The 19,506-nt window shown below is 40.0% G+C and overlaps 1 protein-coding gene across 7 annotated transcripts in view; it reads left to right on the forward strand.

Annotated features, from left to right (window-relative positions):
• Window positions 1-19,506, forward strand: part of PRDM2 (PR/SET domain 2) — a 124,145-nt gene that overhangs the window by 12,689 nt on the left and 91,950 nt on the right. For 3 of the 7 annotated variants that reach the window (XM_030805243.1, XM_030805232.1, XM_030805237.1), the window contains exons 2-4: window positions 1,828-1,901; window positions 16,137-16,254; window positions 17,957-18,060. In XM_030805243.1, the coding sequence (XP_030661103.1) occupies window positions 1,860-1,901; window positions 16,137-16,254; window positions 17,957-18,060 (264 nt within the window). In that variant the 5' untranslated portion in view covers window positions 1,828-1,859. Of the gene's footprint in view, window positions 1-1,827; window positions 1,902-4,456; window positions 4,586-5,095; window positions 5,423-8,086; window positions 8,143-16,136; window positions 16,255-17,956; window positions 18,061-19,506 lie in introns of those variants that run through there. The other 4 variants (XM_030805238.1, XM_030805234.1, XM_030805239.1 and 1 more) reach the window with 4 other exon arrangements.

The raw sequence follows: 19,506 nt of genomic DNA on the forward strand, positions 1-19,506 counted from the left end.
TTATTCACCTGGGGGAATGAGGTGTCACGCAGGGCCACCACGTGCAACTGGATAGTAGTCAGTAGGCATTTCTGGTTGAGGGTCAAGTGTGCACATCTGGGGGATCACTAACCTCATCACTGTTTAATACCTATATATATATATATATATTTTTTTTTTTTTTTTTTTTTGAGACGGAGTCTCGCTCTGTCGCCCAGGCTGGAGTGCAGTGGTGCGATCTCGGCTCACTGCAAGCTCCACCTCCCGGGTTCACGCCATTCTCCTGCCTCAGCCTCCCGAGTAGCTGGGACTACAGGCGCCTGCCATGATGCCCGGCTAATTTTTTGTATTTTTTAGTAGAGACGGGGTTTCACCGTGTTAGCCAGGATGGTCTCGATCTCCTGACCTCGTGATCCGCCTGCCTTGGCCTCCCAAAGTGCTGGGATTACAGGCGTGAGCCACTGCGCCCGGCCCAAAATATACATTTTTAACTTGATAACAATTTTACGTCTTAGAGAAGAGGGTTGATTATGTTCAATATATGATGTTTACTAAGGCAGGACATGTAAATATACATGAGAAAGATGCTCAGTATTAAAATTTAAAGGAATGGACTTCATGGTTTAACTTGCAATTCTCTGGCTTTGCTTTTTTTTTTTTTTCCTGAGTGCTTGCTTACCAAGAGTTTATATTGGTTTGGCTAGCAGTGAGCTGTCTAACAAGATGCAATCTCATGGAATACATCCTTATGCCAATTATGAATAAAAGTAGTTCAGACGGCCAGGCCCTAACTTAAATATAGTGCTTTTGGTGGTTAAGGGTGATCAGGTGAGTGGTTAAATAGATCAAGAAAAGGAAAGAAAAATCCAACTACCTTATTAAAAAACAAGGGTAAAATGTCAAAACAGTGGGTAGGCAGTAGGAAGAATGTCACTAAATTATGTATTCTTTGGGTTATTAACAATTGGAACATAACGTTACAATGTAAGCAGAGGCTTGTGGGTCAAGGAAGGAAAGATAAGTTATAAGCAAGTGCATAAAGAAATAGGAGAATTATGCCTAATGGTGTGTGTATGTAAACGTGGGAAATGTTTAGAACCTTACAGTGAAAGTTCTACTTAAAGTGTCATGATTTAATATATTATGAATTGCATCAAATGACTCAAGGCATACGTTGCAGAAAGGACCATTTTCAGAGATTATTATTTAGAAACAAGTATGTCATATGCATTTACAAGAAATGATTTTGTCTTCTTATTTTACTATACTATGAATACATTGAACACGGGTTTTTAAGGGACAGTGTAGCTGTTTCCCAACATCTTTTATTAAAATATTTGCATTTTACTGCCAGTTTTTTGTTCTTTTCCTCAGAGAGAACTCCCAGTGGCCAATGTTAGTAAATTCAACTTTCTAATTCAGGAACTTGAAAAACAGAATAATGTAATGGGGTCTAATGGTGTTTACGTTCAGCACAGTATTGGTAAAAGAAAAAGAAAGACATATTGCATAATAAGGTACTCAATAATGCTTTGTATTTCTATTAACAAAGCTAATTTATTTCTTCTTAGGAATGATGCAGTTCCAAAGCAAAGATTTGATGTTATCCTAATGAGTCTGCTTTCAGTTGTAGAGTACAGTGAAGCCCTAGTAAGGAGTAGTAAGAAATCTATTTCACTGGAGATAATAAATCTGACAAGGAAGCTCTCAGCATAGATTGAAGTTGATTTGGCATAGAGTTGCTTTATAAATAGCCCTTTGAGCAAACTCTACAGTTCTGTATGTGGTTTTAAATCCCTGTAAATTTGTAGGCAGGTACATATTACAATTGTCTGTTTTTCTTTTTAGGGTTCATGTAATCAAAGAAGTTTCTTTGTTGTATGTATCTTTACAGAACACAACAGGAATTGAAAATGAATCAGGTGAGTTTAAAAATCAGAATTTATACAAATACATGACCTAGATGTTAGACCAGCTCTTGATTTTTACAAGATAGTAGCACACACATTCATTTCTCCTGGATTCTCATTTTTGTTTCTTAATACCATTAATTAGTTCATTGCGTTCATACCGTGCATTTGTTCGTGGAGTGGAATGTGTGTTGTTTGGGTGTGGGTTGTCGTTTCTGTGGTTGCCTGAGGAGAGGACTCATTCTTAGGGATTTTCATTAAGACTTTTTGACCTCTCCCTTGCCACACTCTAGAGTGAGTTTTTTGTGCGTGTTTGTTTTGAAGCTTATTAAGCTTTCATTTTTAGCATTTTTTATTTTGTGATTATTTGTTGGTTGAAAAGAGAGGATTAAAAGTTATTTATAGAGACTGCAAATGATCAAAGAAGAAACTTTAAGCATTTGTCCTTGAAAAACCTGTTCTCAGAGTAAAAACAAGAGGGCAGATATTGAAATGTAAGATGTGTTTCTCTTTACAGGAGATGTGGGATTACCTGGTGATTAAATTATTCTGCTATGGATATTTTCATAGCCTCAAGGGTGTTCTGATAAGTAGAGCCAGTTATGTGGATCTAATAATATATTCTAGAGTAGGATTCTTATTTTCTGGTTTCAATATCATCTCACTGGTAGTTATAGAAATACGTGGGTGTCAGAAATGTTTTCTTTTTAAAATCTTCATAAGCACTTATTTTTAAAATATGAAGGACAAAACCCAAAATATGAAGTATGTAATTTTTTTTTTTAGTCCTTAGCTTAAAACTCTCAGACTTGAAAACATTTTGTATCCCTCATCAACTGAAACTTTAGACACCTTTTTATCATGTACAGGTGATTCTAACTAGAGATCACAAGTTCAATTTAATTAGCTGGGCCAAGTTTAATACATTCAGTCCTGTGCTGCATTGAGAGATGTGAAATTTTTGGATTCTTTTGATTTCTTTTCATTACTTTCTTTATCAGAAATGTTTATTTTAATGCAGAAGACATATACCATAAAAAACGAATCTGGCGAACACATGGGGCACATGCTTTCTATTATTTTAAAACTTGCAGATTTATTGACATGCTTTTGAAGGCAAATTATTTTTGAAATGGTGAGGTGGAGGAGGGAAAAGAGAACAGAGTGGATTTTCACAGTCATCGTGCATCAAAGTTATACTCATATATATTTCATAGATTTCATTTATTTTCCTATTTTAAGATTGATTCTTAATACGAACCTGGTCACCCAAAGGAGCTCGATTCTCTGCGGTCTAGGAACTGTTTTGTTGGAGGAGTCTTAATCCTGCGTTAGAATGGTTGTGAGTTCTTCCAAAGTGGAATCTAAATGTTGATATTGTTCTTGTTGCATCGCTGTTTAGAAATCATTTGATATGTCTACACCTTTAACCTTAGGATTAATTATGCCTTAATTCTTGTACAGTATTAGGCTTGTAATATTTCTAGTGTATTAGACTTGACACTTCAAACTTTTGCTTTGTATTTCAGTTATATCAAACTTGTGTTTAAAAAAGTCTGCATACCAGTCAAAAAGTGGTAGCAATAACTACTACTTTTTTTTTTTTTTTGGCTCTTTTACAATTTCATTTTGCTTTTGACAAGTTTTAATATCAGATCTGCAGAAGACTGCCTTTCATCCCAAATGCCAAGTATCAGTGGAAAAGTGTCCTCTTATGTTTCTAATGGTTAACACATTTCTGATTTGGGTGTAATTTAAATGGTCTGGTAGTAATGAAACTTATTTGGATTATAAAAATTGCCCACTTTGAGTAAAATTTTTAGCATCTTTTGTTATATTTTCATTATTAGAAGAATATTAGTTATATGCTGTTTAGACCTGACTGTTATGGCATAAAATCTGTCAGTGTTTTTCAGCAATCACCCCAGTAATTCTTCGGGGTTAAGACTTATTTCAGGATAATTTACAGTTTTCCCTTCTTGTATTTATTGCTGTCATCTTCAGACAGTGAAAATGAGCAGTAAATGCTTGAAAAACTGAAAAATAACTCTACACAACAAAATTCAGATATAAAAAAGTTTGAACTTGAAGAAGATTGACTTATAAATAAAATCCTGATGGTTATTTTAGGGTTAGGTTATTCTCCCCGGGAACGGATCAGCATTGCTTTGACGGGTTTTAGTTGTCAGTTCTGTTTCTTATGATGGGTATGGTCTTGAAGACAATAGCATAGAATAATTTGTTTTGTATATGCCTGACAGTTGAGTTTCAGGGACTGCAGGATCCTCGTCATAGGCATATCATGTTGTTTGTTATTGATTCCTCTAGAAGAAGCAATAGAGTCCACAGCCTGCCAGTGTTTTCAGCACTGACTGTTGAGGCGACATTCAGAACTGTTGCGCTCAGTTGTATCAGTGTGTTCCAAGTCGGTCCTAGTGTGATACCTCCCTCTGAGCCCAGCTCTCACAAAGCTCCCCGACCTACATATTCTTTGCTTTCTTTCTCTTCCCTTCTGTTCTTCACTCAAAACTCACCCCTTTCTTAATATCTCTTAACCTCTCAATTAGAGCCCAGCTTGCTTTGCATGTGAGTCTTCGATCCTTCCACTTGAGCCCATGCCTGGGTGGCAGCAAGAGCAGTAGTCATTGTGCCTCCTCCCCTGGCTCTCCATGCTTCCTTCTCTCCATTCTCAGATCGTAGGTATCCTACTTGCTTCATTAACATTCCACACCCATCCTGATACTTAACTTTTAGATGTTCCACTGTTTTCCTTCTTATTTTCCTAGACTTATTTAGGAATGGCTTTATTTCAGGAATGGTTCCATTATCTCAGTTGTCCCTAACATTCATTCATTCCTTCCCTCATTCATCATGCACAGACTGTATCCCAGCATGTTATGGGTTCTGCAGTGAACTAGGTGGGCAAGAGCTCTGCCAGTAACATACTCCAAGAGGGAGACAGTTAAAAAGCAGGAAGACAAGCAAGGTAATTTCAGATAGTGAAAAGTGCTGTGAATACAATTAAAGAAGATCTTGTTACAAAGGATGATGGGTAGAGGTGAAAGGAGGTCTTTGGATTACATGGTCAGAGAAGGCTACTCTGTGGAGGTGATTGCTAGTAGAACTGAAACTTAGGTAATAACCGGGAACCAGATAGACACATGAAGATCTGGAAAAAGAAAATTCCAGGCAGAGTGAACACACAGTAGTACAAAGGCCCTGGAGTGGAAATGAGCTTGGTAGTTCACGGAACAGAGAGCAAGCCATGGTCTGGAGCTTGGCCCTGTCAGGGGCTCTGGGATAAGAGGACATTGGTGTGAGAGGCAAGGTTTATAGGGCCTTTAGGGCTACGGGACAGTGACACAAGCTGATTTTCATTTTTAGGATGTCCTCCCCAATGTGCTACGGAGACTGGATTGTAAGGGAGCAAGAGTGTGGTGATAACGTGTGTTCACTACTGAGATTAACACCATGCTTTAGGACAGTTTCTTCAGTTGGACAACTTAATGCACCTGACAACTTTTTGAAAGAGGGTACTTTTTTGTATTTCAGAATTAATATGACTCCTGTTCTTTTTCAAAAATGGTGTATAAGCATTTCTTGGTTTGTGTTTTCATCTGTTTATTGTTACAGCAGTCCTGCTCATTTCTTAACCAAATATAATTTAATGCCATTTCAGTAAGCTGAAGCTTGTTTGGTTTTTTTCCCCATCGTTTGTACCAGCATAGTAGCTTAGATTCTTGTTTGCAAATCTATACAAAGATGGGTTCATAGAATTTTAGCGATTTTAATATGGTATGATTCTAAGCTGTTTTTTTGCTTGTAACAGTTACTTTGGTGACTATTAGTCTGTTGTAGCAATAATACGTATTTTAGTATGAATATACTATGAATCGTTCTTAATATTAAGGAAAATTGGTCTAATCTATTCTGTCATGTATTGCTGTCACTTTCCAGTTAGTTTTGATCAAGTCAATATTTGAAACTAGGTGCTTTAATTAAATAGATTAAACTGATATAATAATTGCTGATAATTCTCTGGGCAAAGCATGTAAAAGGAGTTACTTATATAAATTTAAATGAGACACTAATAAAATTTGCTTATTCTTACATATTTTTAAAAATAAAAACATTAGTATGTGTTGACCATGTAAGATGGTACATGCAGCTTTATATAACGGCAGCCGATGCCAATGTTATGCTGTAGAGCAGAGTTACCTTGCTGATTACAGTCAACATTTGTCTAAAGAGTATGGAGAGAAGGGCGGGGTAGGGAGAGTGGAGGAGGTTAGTTCTGTGGTTCACGTACCTGGAGCAGACCTGAGGAGGGTGGAGTAAATGGTCAGAGAAGTGTGGGCTCAGCTCTGGGGTCGGCAGAAGGACAGAGTAGACTTTGCCAGTGAGGTGGGGAACCTTTGGAGGGTTTTGAGGAGAGGGCTGTTAGAGTTGAGATAAAAAATTCTTAATAAATACGAATAATGAAACTATTCTACAGGGCAGAATCAGGACTTGGTTACTGGTTGAAAATAATAATAATAAAAAATAATAACTTACCGTGTTTCCTATATGTCAGGCACTAGCCTAAGTGCTTTGCGTTCAGTAAGTCATTTACTATTGACTGCAACCACATGAGGTGGGCACCATTACTATCCCTATTTAACAGATAAGAAAGTGAACACAATCGAAAATATTTTCTTGGTGCATTAAAGTTTCATTTGAACATGACTTAAAGATGAGAATTTTAGGATTTATTAACCTGTTTAGTTATTTGACTTTAAAAATCAACTTTGAGGTATAATCTGCATACAGTAAAAGGTAACTGTTTTAACGGTATAGTACAAGTTTCACACCCGTGTTAACTATCACCGCTGTCGAGTCATAGGAGGTGTCCGTCACCCCAAAAAGTTCTTTTCTACTGCTCTGAAGTTAGTCTTTCCCTGTCCAAGGTCACTACTGATCGGCTTTCTGTTCCTACACATTGGTTTTTCCTATTCTGGGGTTTCATAGGAGTGGAATACATATAGTCCTTTGCCTTTGGTGTTTGTCTCGTTTTGGTCTGCATACTGTTTCTGAGATTCAGCCATATTGTTGCATGTATCAGTAGTTCATTTCTTTACAGGAGCTGTTTTATGGGACACCATCTGACCATCTAGATAATGTCTATTCATAATCTTAATTCCAAAGAGTTAGCGAAACCCTGGGATGGCTTTCTTTCATCTTAGTTATCTCTCCCCCTTTTTTCTAATTCTAAAAATATATATGATATAAAAAGTTGAAACCACTTTCACTGTTTTATCATATTATTAATATAGAAGTATATTTTTATAGATAATTATAAATATGAATCTGATTTTTTCACTTTAAAAAAAGACTTCTAAGTAAGGTGGTTGCTATCTGTTTTGACTTAAACCTCAATAAATGTGTAGTTTAGGAAATTAGCATGTTGAATGAATAGTGGTAGCACTTGAAATCTCATTTTGAATCATGTATTCTACTAGATAAATTAGCAAATTTTAGAAAATCTGGGACCTTGTCTTTCTGAATGAAAATATTATTTGTGAAATTCAAAAAAAATTTAACAACCTGAATAGCATTTCCTTAAGTCACTGGAACGAGCTTGTGGCAAGAAGCCTTTCCTCTTATGTTAGGATAGTAACACTTTGGCAGAGAAAAAACCTGTGGGACTGTTTTTCTCTGCCTCTCCTTTGATGCCCTCTAACTCACTCTGCTTGGTCAGTTCTGGCAATGTCATTCCAGCTGTGTGACCTTGGGCAAGTCCTCAGCTTATTTGTGTTCGCTTTCTTATCTGTTAAATGGGGACAGTAATGGTGCCCACCCTATGTGGTTGCAGTCAATAGTAAATGAGTTTCTAGATGTAAAGCCCTTAGGCTAGTGCCTGACATATAGGAAACACCGTAAGTTATTATTTATTACTGTTATTTTTCAGCCGGTAACCATGTCCTGATTCTGCCCTGTAAAATAGTTTAATTACTATTACTGCTTGAATTCAGACCCAAACATGCCTTCTCTGGGCTATTACAGAAAGCTCCTGATTGATTTCCTCGCCAACAGTTTTCCTGCCTACGGGACCATTCTCCATAGGCCTTACAGAACATGCAGCTCACCATCTGGGAAATCAGAAAAGCCAGTGGTCGTTGCGGGTTGTTGGGAATGTTTTCGTGGAGGAGCTGGGATTTGAACTTGACCTGGAAGGATGTGGAGGATATTGACTGTCAGAAGAATTGAGGGCCAGGTGAAAGCCTAAATTGAGAAAGGCCCAGAGTAGCAAGGGGACCTGATGTGGTGAGGGTAGGAGGGGCCAGAGGGTGTGCCAGGAACCCAGATGCCTGTAGGGGCCAGGGATGACCTGTAAGAGTAAAATGGGGATTTTTCTGTGATTTCTTCCAATAGAATTTTTTTTTTTTTTTTTTTAAATCCATGGGTAGACCGAACAAACCCCATCTGAGATGAAAGGCTGTAGCCCACAGTTTGTTGCTTTGGATGAAGATAGTTTGAGAAGTTAAAACTCAGTCTTACCAGTAACAGCCTCAGTGGGAGGCGGTAGAAAGCTCTCCTGCTTACCAACCCCCTGTCCCCACCCTCACCCATTCCCATTCTCTATTAGAATCTTCTGGACAAGAGGAGGGGATGAGCCCTCAGGTGTCTTATTTTCTTTGCTTCTCTTGAATGTTGAGAGTCTCTAAAGCCAGCAGACGAACTACTAGATTTTATTTAGAAAGTTTAAAAAGCGTTTTGAATCAGATGCTTTGTAGATTGCTTATTCAAGAAGACAAAAGGTTCAGAGAAGTTGAATGTAGAGTAGCCTAGAAGCCAGAAAGCCTCACCGCATCTCGTCACTCTCCTGCCCAAACCCTCTTGTGTCATCCCACCGCTCTCTGAATTGAGTCCAGCTCTTTGCCCTGCCTTGGTTTTGCAGGTTCCAGTGGCGGCTGCCTCTGCTTTCTTCCTGGCTCTACTCTGGTGCAGCCGCGGTGGCCTCTTTTTATTCCTGAACAGCCCAGGCCCCTTCTCTCCTCGGCATGTTTGCCTGGACTGCTCAGTTCTTAATACATGAGTCATTTTCATCTCTCAAGTCCAAGCCCCTGTGTGACATCTTCTCTGAGAGGCCTCTCCCTGCCATCCTAACTAAAGCACTGCACTGTCCCATCCTCATCTCTCTTACATCACTCTTTGGGTCACTGAGACGTTGAACACCCCTAGTCTGCCACATTAGCTTGGGGTGCAGGTGGGCAGGACCTGCCCCTTCTCTTGGTTGCTGCGTTCCCCAGGTAGCGCTGCTCTAGCACACGGACACTCGCTGCTAATATGTGCAGGATGATTGGAGATTCCTGAATAACTTCAGGTTGGAAGATGTCAGTGGCAATGGGAACTGGAGAAAGGGATCGGACGTGACAGATTTTGAAGGATCAGCAGCTGGGTTTGGCTCTGTTGACCACCCTCACTTCCTGGAGTCTTCCCTGGCTTTGGTGATGCCATGTGCTTGGTGCCTCTTTGGCTCTGCGACAACTTCTAGGGCTGGGACTCATTTGCTGTGCTTTTTCTTCCGTTTCATTCTTTGATAAGGGCATTCTGAGGGCTTTGTTTTTGGCTGTTCTCTCCTTCTCTGCTTTCCATCGAGGACTCTCATCCACTTCCGTGGACTCCATGGCCAGCTGGGGCCATACTGCTCTTACAGCCATCTCTCTGTGCCCAGACCTCTGGGCAGTTGATTGCCAGGCATCTGTTTGCCCGTTCACAGTGACCACTGCTCTGAGCTGGGCACTCTGTGCCAGGCTGTATCGAGGCGAGTAAGCAGAGCCTGCTTGTCTACAGCCCTGAACTTGCCTCTCTGGAGAGATGATTAACCAAGCCAACCAGGAAGGGCTTTCACAATACACAGGGCACACTGTTGCAAGTTGTGGAGAGTGTTGTAACTGAGCCATAGGGGAAATCCTACCAGGTTAGGATAGTGGGGACTGGCTTCTAGGAGGCTAAAGTGTTCTCTGGGTAGAGCCCAGGCCTGGAATACAAATGCAAATTGGCCCCTTTTGGTAACCTCACCTTGCTGGGGTCTCAGCTTCACCACCCTGGGGTTTAAAGTATTGGGAACTTTCTTCTGCTTTTTTCTCCATTGCCTGCAGGAACCCAAAGGGGCATTGACAGTAAACTGTTGTGTTTAATACTCTGAAGCCATTGCAACTTATCTCAGTTTATTCTGGTATATTTTGCTTTTTCTCCTTTAGAGATTAGCAGTGAAACCCTTCAAATGAAAAAGACTCTTGTGCCTGTTTGGGGAAAGCAAATGTCACAGCCATGTTTTGTCCCCAACTTTGCATACTTGATGCTGCTCACTCTCTTTTCACGTGTACATTGATGTAGACAGTTATAGGAATTCCTTTTCATGGCTTTTTTTTTTTTTTTTTTTTTTGAGACAGTCTCACTCTGTCCCCAGGCTGTAGTGCAGTGGCACGATCTTGGCTCACTGCAACCTCCGCCTCCTGGGTTCAAGCGATTCTCCTGCCTCAGCCTCCCGAGTAGCTGAGACTACAGGCACGCACCACCATACTCAGCTAATTTTTGTATTTTTAGTAGAGATGGGGTTTCATCATGTTGGCCAGGCTGGTCTTGAACTCCTGACCTCAAGTGATCTGCCTGCCTCAGCCTCCCAAAGTGCTGGGATTACAGGCATGAGCCACTGCGCCCGGCCCAAGTCCTGTGTACTCTTTACCCAGCCTTTTCTAGCAGTAACATTTTATGAAGCTTTAGTACGATACGAAAGCTAGGAAATTGATTTGGTATAATAATGCTAGACTACAGGCCTTATTCATAAATCAGAAAAATTTAAAACATAAGATTAAGCAATCACACATTTCATAAGCCACCAGAATGATGACATTTTCACACATGATAGCCTCCAGAAAACTCCACTGTACACACCTGAGAGTGAAAAAAGGCAGACAACATCTTAGTGTTGTTATAGCAGTAGCTCTGACCTTGTGGGCCCCGGAAAGGGAATTCTCAGGTGTCCACGGACTGTGAGGTATGAGACCCCACTGGGTTGGTGGTTAGAATGTAGACTCTGGAATCTGTCTGGATTTTATCTTGGCTCCACTACTTCAAAACTATGTAGCCTGGGAAAGTTACTCAGCAGGGCTGCTCTGTGGCATAGTATTTGAGAATCTAGACCCTGAAGCGAGATTGTCTGGATTGAAATTACCTAGCTCTGCCACCTGCTGGCTGTGACTGTGGGCAAAGTTTGGTTTCATCTGTAACATGGTGATCATAAAAGTGTCTATAGCAATCGGTAGTGTGCAGATTAAATGAGGTGATAAGTGCTTAGAATTGTGCCTGACACATCTGGAACGCTCCATCTGTTTTAGTTGTGATTGTTACTGTTGTGATGATTAAATGAGGTAATGCATGTAAAGTGCTTAGCACAGATCTTGGCCCAGAGGATGGAATAAATGTTATACTCCCTAAGCTCCTCACTGCGTCCAGCATGGAAAGGTCATCCTGGGTCAGAGGAAATGTATCAGGAAAGCAGTAGAAGGGCCCTTCAGAGGCTCCCCAGCAAGGTCAAAACTCGTGAATCAAAATCTCTCCAAGGTTTCTTGTCTCAGGGAGCAGGAACAGAGAAGTTCTTCCTCTAGCCAGTGGGCTTCATGAGGAGGGGGTCCTTGATCCTTACCACCTAGCATGGTGCTAAGCTCTGAGCAGACACTCAGGGAGTATGTGTTAATGACTGACGGATGGGCTGAATGAAGGAGAGAGGCTTTGGCGATTAATTGGGGGAAGAGAAGCGAGTAGTGACTTTGAGTTTGTGGTAGGAAGTTGGAAACATCCGATTAATGAGATCAATTAATAGTTAATAACTAAATGACATTAAATTGACTTAAATTTAACATGTTTAATACATACTGTTCCAGATCTGTTCATTGTTACATGTTTAAAGACTGTACTTCATTAAACAGTCAAATAATGAGTCCTCATTGAGGTCAGCTAATAGGGAAGCAGAGAAGTCCTTTAGCTTCTTTCATATCACAGTGATCAGTGTTAAAAACCCATGAGACAGGAACATACTTCTATTCAGGGGCAGCAAGGATGGGGTGTGCTGGGAGACACCAGCAGCTGGGGTGCCTTGCAGAGCTTGCGATCTGCTCTCTGCTCTCTGCTTGATGACTTCTACTCTGCTTATTCTGGGTAGACGAGCAAATGGCGATGAGTGTTTCTCAGAGGCCTTACCCCTGCCTGCCCCTCCTGCCTGAGTTCTAGCTGCTTCTCCTACCTTCTCTGCTCTGGACACATGGGTCTTTTTGCCTGGATACTGTGTTTCCTCTTAATTTGAGATTTGGTCCTGGCTGTTTTCTTTTCCTGACATGTTTCCCCGACACTGTCACAGATTCCCTTTCTACTTTTAGAGAGGCCTCAGCATTCTGTCTGAAGAGGCATCCCCATCCCTACTCCATGACTGTTCCCATTTTTTTTTTTTTCTTTTTTTGAGACAGAGCCTCGCTCTGTCAGCCAGGCTGGAGTGCAGTGGCATGATCTCGGCTCGTTGCAACCTCCGCCTCCCGGGCTCAAGCAATTCTCTTGCTTCAGCCTCCCGAGTAGCTGGGATTACAGGCATGAGCCACCACGCACAGCTAATTTTTGTATTTTTAGTAGAGACAGGGTTTCACCATGTTGGCCAGGCTGGTCTCGAACTCCTGACCTCAGGTAATCTGCCCACCTTGACCTTCCAAAGTGCTAGGATTACAGGCGTGAGCCACCACGCCCGGCGTTCCCCTCTTTTTTTTCATTCGCCACTGATCAGAAGGCATGGGTCCACTTTTTTGTGCTTGAGTTTTCCACAGGGCATCAGCCATTGTATGTATGTGTTTAATTTTGTCTCTGTTTCTTACCAGAGTGATGCCTTGTTGAGGCAAGCGTGCTGCCTAGAACATTGCCTGGCCCATAGCAGGGATTTGGAAATATATAAATAAACAAATAGAGTAGATGGTGCAATTTATTTTAGACAAGATCAATCTGGGAAATAGTGCCAGGATCAAATTGTGATTGTTTAGTGTAAGAATCAAGATGAACCTCTTTAGATAGGATATTACATCTTATCCTGTCAGGATATGTACCAAGAAGAGATCCCAGTTTATGAGTATGTGGGGGAGAGAATTTTTTGAAAACATCCTTTGTTCCTAAGGTTCACTTGTACATTGGTTGCTTGGAATTAATGGCATACCACATTTTCTAAAAAAGGATCCTTATATTGATCCAGAAAAATACCTACCTCAAATTCAAGAAATTCAGGCACATGTGGAGGAGATACTTCCTGATAGATGACCCAGCTCTTTTATGTATTTCTATCCCTCCTTTTTAAAAAAGGCTTTAAGTTAGCTTACAAAGAGCCATGTACTCATTCAAGTATTTAAGTGACAACAAACATTTGAAATCTACTGCTAAGCTGGGGGAACACAACACTGAATAAGATAGACACCATCTGTCTTCACTGCAGTCTCACAGAGGAGGCACACAGTAAACACAGAGCTATACAAATAAGCATTTAAAATTGCGGTAAGAGCTATGAAGGAGAACCAAGGAAGAAAAGAGGGTGGTTCTATTTAGGAAGTCCAGCCCATGAAGTCTACCTTCTACTTCTCAAATGATTTTCTAGAAATGTTCTAGGCAGTTTGCAGCCATAGCCACGGCCATGGAGAGTGCAGCGGGGCTGTGGGGGAGAAGGGAGGGAGTGCCCTGGGGCTGCCCAGCGTCTGGGTTGTGCTGCTGTGAACTGAGGTGCTCCTGTGGTAGTTCGGTCCTTTTGTAATGTGAAGGATACGATAATAACAGAAAAAGCTTTCCTCTGCTGGGTGTATGAGTCCAAAAGGAAAACCAGTGGGTCGAGTGGGACAAGATGTGGAATAAAGGAGTAATTTAAAAGAAAAAAAAAAAAGGCAAAAAATAATGGGTTGACTTAAAACAGATAAACAAATGCATAGGATTTTTTGGTATTTCTTTTTCCCATGGCATCTCTGCTGAGGTCCTTCATGTACTCGGGCGCTTCAGAAATTTTAATACACGTGGTCTCTAACTTGTACTCGAGTTACACATTTCCTATGGGAGTGACCATTCCTGCCTTAAGCACCATCTCCTGCTGACATTTCCATGGAAATCTGGAAGTTTTAGGGCAGAGGTTCTTAGATGATATTCCAGCAGAATCTTAAGTGAAAACTCCATGATGGTTAGGACTGACTATAGGCACTCGAATCAGGCAGATAGGGGTTCAGATCCAGGCTTTGAGCCATTTAAGCAATGTCCCTAAGCTCTTAATTCTGTGCTCTGTGTGGCGAGGGAGAGACACTGATAATACCTGTCTCTTGGGCTATTTGGAGTACATTCTACCCAGCATGTAAGACAGCACAGTGCCTTGAGTGAGGAAGTTCTCAGTAAATATGAAGTTGTCATTAGAATTACTGTGAAAGTGCCTGGAAGTATCCGTTTAAGTTAGCAGACATGGTGACTTTTCAAAGCGGCTGTGCTCCTGGGGAGGATAAATGGTGCTGAGTGTTTGCCTAGGGTCCCAACTGAGACAAAAGAAGAAAACTCCCCTTTACTTTACTAAATGGCCAGTGCTGATAGGACATCACTCTGGCTAATATTTGTTAATGTCATTTACTTTATCAGTGTTATGAAATAATCATTATGTAGCTTAGGATGCCAATGCCAACTACCAATGTAATACCTTTTCCCTTTTTGGAAATAAATTGTTCACATTTCTAAAAATCCAGCTTATAGATTAAGAATTTAAAAATGGGGACACTATATTTAGAAGTGAAAAATGTCTGTGGTTAATGTATTCACACTTTAGCTAATTAAAAGTACCGTAAGACCATTTTCTGGCGCTAATTGGCTATCTTACGTTTTGAAAAATGTTTCAGGGATATTGTTGGGACAAAGGTGAAATCAAGCAGGAACAAAGCATTTGTGTGTCTGAAATGTAGGCTCAGTTGGCTTGGCTTTGCACAAGAGACAAACCTGTCTCTAGATGCCCTCTCTTGGGCTCTCGAGCTTGAAGCAGGCCAGAGAGTAGATGACCATGTTTATAATGACTGTGAGATTTATTTCTCTTGAAGTATACTGTTGATAATTAATAAACCAAAAATTGAAATGCTGAGAGTATGCCAGTTTGGATGATAATCTTTTCTTGGTACATATATTCTTGAAGATGACAAGAGCTTCATTGTTGCGGGAAAAATTAATGTTTTTTGTTTGGGGTTTACTTTTGCCTGTGTTGGTTCATTTAAAAGTCCTGGAGAAATGTTTCCCTGTGCAGTGAAATGAAACACACTCAGACTACAAAGCCTATCATTCTTAGCAGTGCCATGATATGCACATCAGTTAGACTTGATAAGCACATCAGCTCTGTAGTATATATGATGTACTGGTTACTAGACCCTTGGTGTTCCTTTGATTTGAAAGTTAATGAAAAAATAACAGTCATATTCTCCCAGTTGGCTCATATCTCTCCCTTCCTTACATACATATCTAATAGTAATCTTTTCTTAAGATTATGATGAATTCCAGCCTAAACTTTGATAAATAATTTTTAAAGATTCTCTGTTTCTTAGCAACTCTGTGATATCCTGGTGACTTTGCTGTTTAGTGACTTGGTAAACAGTGGTAAATTGCCATTTCCTGGAAAGGTGGCACTTGCAGTAAGGGACCACAATAAGTTGTCGTGTTTTGGGGTGGAATATTCAAGCCCCATCCAGTTAGGGGTTGTTGCTGGAGGGCAACATGGATGGGGCAGGGTTGGAGGGCCCCAGTAGCCTTTGTGGTGTGTGCTGAAAGCATTCATTGAAGTGGGCAGTGTTGGTTTTTATTTTTTACATGTGCTAAGGTACTGATGGTAGCCTTTGATTTAGAAGTAAGCTTATGCTATATTTTGCTGCCAGATTCTACTTGAGTTTAAAGCAGTATGGTGCCAGAGATTATCATATTTTGGAAATGGCCACAGGTGGCTGGAACAAAATAGAGTAACACAGACATGCTTGAAGGTTGCAGTGGTTTCCTTTAGACAGTTACAAACAAGCATCAAAGCAGCTCCTCAAATGCTTGACATCATCGTTTTGGTCTGGCTTGCCAGCTTCAGGTTTCGGTTACATTTTTGCATATTTGCTTATTGAACCAGAAAAAAAAACAAAACCCATGATTTGAGTTTTCTTTGCTATGATCCTTCTATTTCTTGACTTGCAGAACACTACTGAGCCTTCGGCGGCCACCGAGACCCTGGCTGAGGTACCCGAACATGTGCTGCGAGGACTTCCGGAGGAAGTGAGGCTTTTCCCTTCTGCTGTTGACAAGACCCGGATTGGTGAGTGCTCCTCCTGTCATGGAGCAAGTCAGGCAGTAAAGAGCAGGTGGCAGTGAGGCTTCCTGCAGGGGCATGTCAGGTAGGGAGCACACCATAAAAGCAGTGATTTACTCTTGACTTAGAAGATTATATGGTGTTGATGCATTTTCCAGTCAAGAATCCAGGTTGGACATGGGTTGTAAAAATAAAACCAGGAAAACACACACACAAACACACACACACCACACACACACACACACACACACACACACACGTAGGTCCCATCCCTCTTGCCCAAGTGTCCTCCTCCTCTGAGTCTCCCTGCTGAGCCTCGCCCCACAGAACGTGTTGTTCCCTTCTCTCTGATTTCACCATGAGGAGCATGATTGTACCATTATATTCACTTCATTGTTTTGTAGTATTTTTACACTTGGCCCTGTTGTTGCTTGTGAGTGCCTTTATTTCTTATGTATCTTTGTGCCTCCAGTACCAGATACTTTGTGGACCCTCAGTAGATACTTGAATGAATGACATGCTGTGAGTGTATCTAAATTCTTCTGGCTGGGATTTCTCCTTGAATACAAACCAAGCTTGTGTGTGTTTGGTCTTTTTGTGGCCTCATCTTTAGACAGAAGCTAAGGAAGTAAATTGTAAAACTTTAGTCAAAATACAGTCTTGGAATATATCATATTTATATCCCTGTTTCTTTTTTTTAGATATACTTCCAGTATTCCAATTTATATGTACATATGTATGAAAACATTTTAATACATGCTTTTAAAAATTCTCATTGGAAACTTACTCATTGAGCAGTTTGAATATATTGTTCAGACAAAAGTGGTTGATTTTGTAGCTCAACTGATTGTTAGTAGTGTTGTCAAATGCAGTTCATAGCAGACTTACAGAAAAGTGGAATTTGTACATCCTAGCAGGATAGGACTGGCCCAGCCTTTACCCCCCATTCTGTACATGAGGAAACTGAAGCCAAAAGGTGAGGGAACCGATCTAAAGTGATGCTGTGTGCCAGTTCCTTGACTGCTGGGCCAGACTCCTGCCATTTCACTGCCTGCTTGCTTATTATATCGCTTTCTGTTATGGTCAGTGCATAGTAGATAGAAATAACCCTAAGAATACTGTGGATGAACAGCTATTTTGGCTGTTAGAAACTCTGAAAAGTGAGCCATTCCAGTAGCTAAGTTTTCAGGAAGCTTAGTTAGGCAGGAAAGGGTTTTCTACTTTTAAGCAAATGAACTTCAAAAATATTTATTCATAAAACTATATTTCTAACCCTTTATAAGAACAAGTCATGTTCATTAGAGAAAATTTGAACTTTATAAACAAGCAAACATAGGAGTTTAAAAATCAGTTGTAGTTTCACTCCATTCCAGTATTTTTTCTCTTCAGTTGTTGTGACTGTGTTATTCAAGTATTGGTGATCCTACTGTATGGGTAGTGTTACATGTAAAACATTTTAAAAGTATATAAAACTTTTTTCTAATTATAAAACAATATAGGTTCTTTATAGAACAGAAGAGTATAAAGAAGAAAAATAAAAATCCCCATTGAGGACTTGACTTAATTTAACTTGATCTCAGGCTATTTAACATTAGCTTGATTTAGGCAGTCTAGCCTTTTAACTATTTTGTGAAACTTAATCGATTTTAATGGTTTCAATCTTTAAATAAACATGATACATTATAAAAATACTGATTTTATTTTCTAGGTGTCTGGGCCACTAAACCAATTTTAAAAGGCAAAAAATTTGGGCCATTTGTTGGTGATAAGAAAAAAAGATCTCAGGTTAAGAATAATGTATACATGTGGGAGGTAAGAAGTAATTCTGATTCTTTGTTTTTCAGAGTTTTATGAAATAATTATTCTGTTCTCTCAGAATTTGACATTTTGAATTTAAAGCAATCATTTTAATGTGTTCTTTAAAATCAAGAATATTTTTATTAAAGAGAAAATGTGTTTCCCTGGATACAGACTGCTATTTATATATGCTTTTGTATTTTGAAACTGCCTGGCTGTCCTCAACAATAAATGTCAAATCCATGTTTTATATTGCCATGTCCAGGGTGTTTTGCTTTGCAACTAAGACCTTGACTTCCTGTTTGATGGTTTGTCACTTCACAGGCTTCCACATAAACCCTGTAAAAGACACTCTATGGTGGCTGCAAAGAAAGCACTGTTAGGTTTTCTATATTTTAGAAAGTAATTTCTATGTTGCTAGGATATTCAGTTGGATATATTTAGCATATGGCACATATATAGAGCTTGTAATTTTTCAGGAGTTTTTCATCTATTAATTTCATGTTTTCCCAGCAGTTCTGGAAGACAGCAGGGCATCTGCACACTCCTTTGAGAGGAGAAGCAGTCAGGAGACAGAGCTGAGCTCTCCTTCCCTGGGGGGCTCCACCCGGGAGGCCTGTAGATGCAGAACTAGAATGCATCTCTCCTGCCTCACTGGGAGGCAGTTAAGGTTTTCATTGCATTGCCTGAGTTCAGATCCTACCTCTAGCTTTGTGACTTGGAGCAGGGTACATAACCTCTGGGCTAGAAAACCCTCAATTTAAAAAATAGAGATAAAAGATATCTCCTAGGATAGTTGTGAAGATAAAATTTGTCGTTGTTGCTTTTGTTGTTCCCTGGGGTATTGCATAGGAATTCAGCATTTGTGATGAGTTTAGTTAAGTCAGTGTCCCCTGGAAGCCCCCCTGAGTTCTTAAAGGAGCTCCATGGTGTGACTCCTTTTCAAAACAAGTTAAGTTTTTGGATGGTGAGGAAAAGCATTCCTGTGAGATTGTCTGAAATTGAATCACATCTGTTTTTTCACACATTAACGTATAAAAGCTTAAAAATAAAGTATGGCTAGGAAATGTGTGGACACTTTTCATCAAAAGTTCTGTGGCATTTGTATGGTTGAGGTATGCTGCTATTTTTCTTCATGCTCTAAGCTGTTTCCCAGCTTGAAAAAAAATCTGACAGTTTCTCCCAATTATTTTGAGTTCTTTGTTTCTTATGAATTTGTTATAATGTATCTTCTGACTATTAAAGGGGGGTGTCTTAGGAAATGAGGATTTACCACAAGAGTCATTGCATTCTGTTATTTCACCACTTTTGAGGTGTAAGAGTTCTGTATTTGTAGAAAAACTGCTCGGCCAAAAAATGTTAATTACTAAAGATAATGCCTGCATGATTAAAAATGTCTTGACCACAAAATTATGCTCCCAAATAAACTGCATTTTTAATTTTAGATGTTTCCCAAGGGAA

Source organism: Nomascus leucogenys, chromosome 24 (assembly GCF_006542625.1).
Source record: "Nomascus leucogenys isolate Asia chromosome 24, Asia_NLE_v1, whole genome shotgun sequence".
Lineage (NCBI taxonomy): Eukaryota > Metazoa > Chordata > Mammalia > Primates > Hylobatidae > Nomascus > Nomascus leucogenys.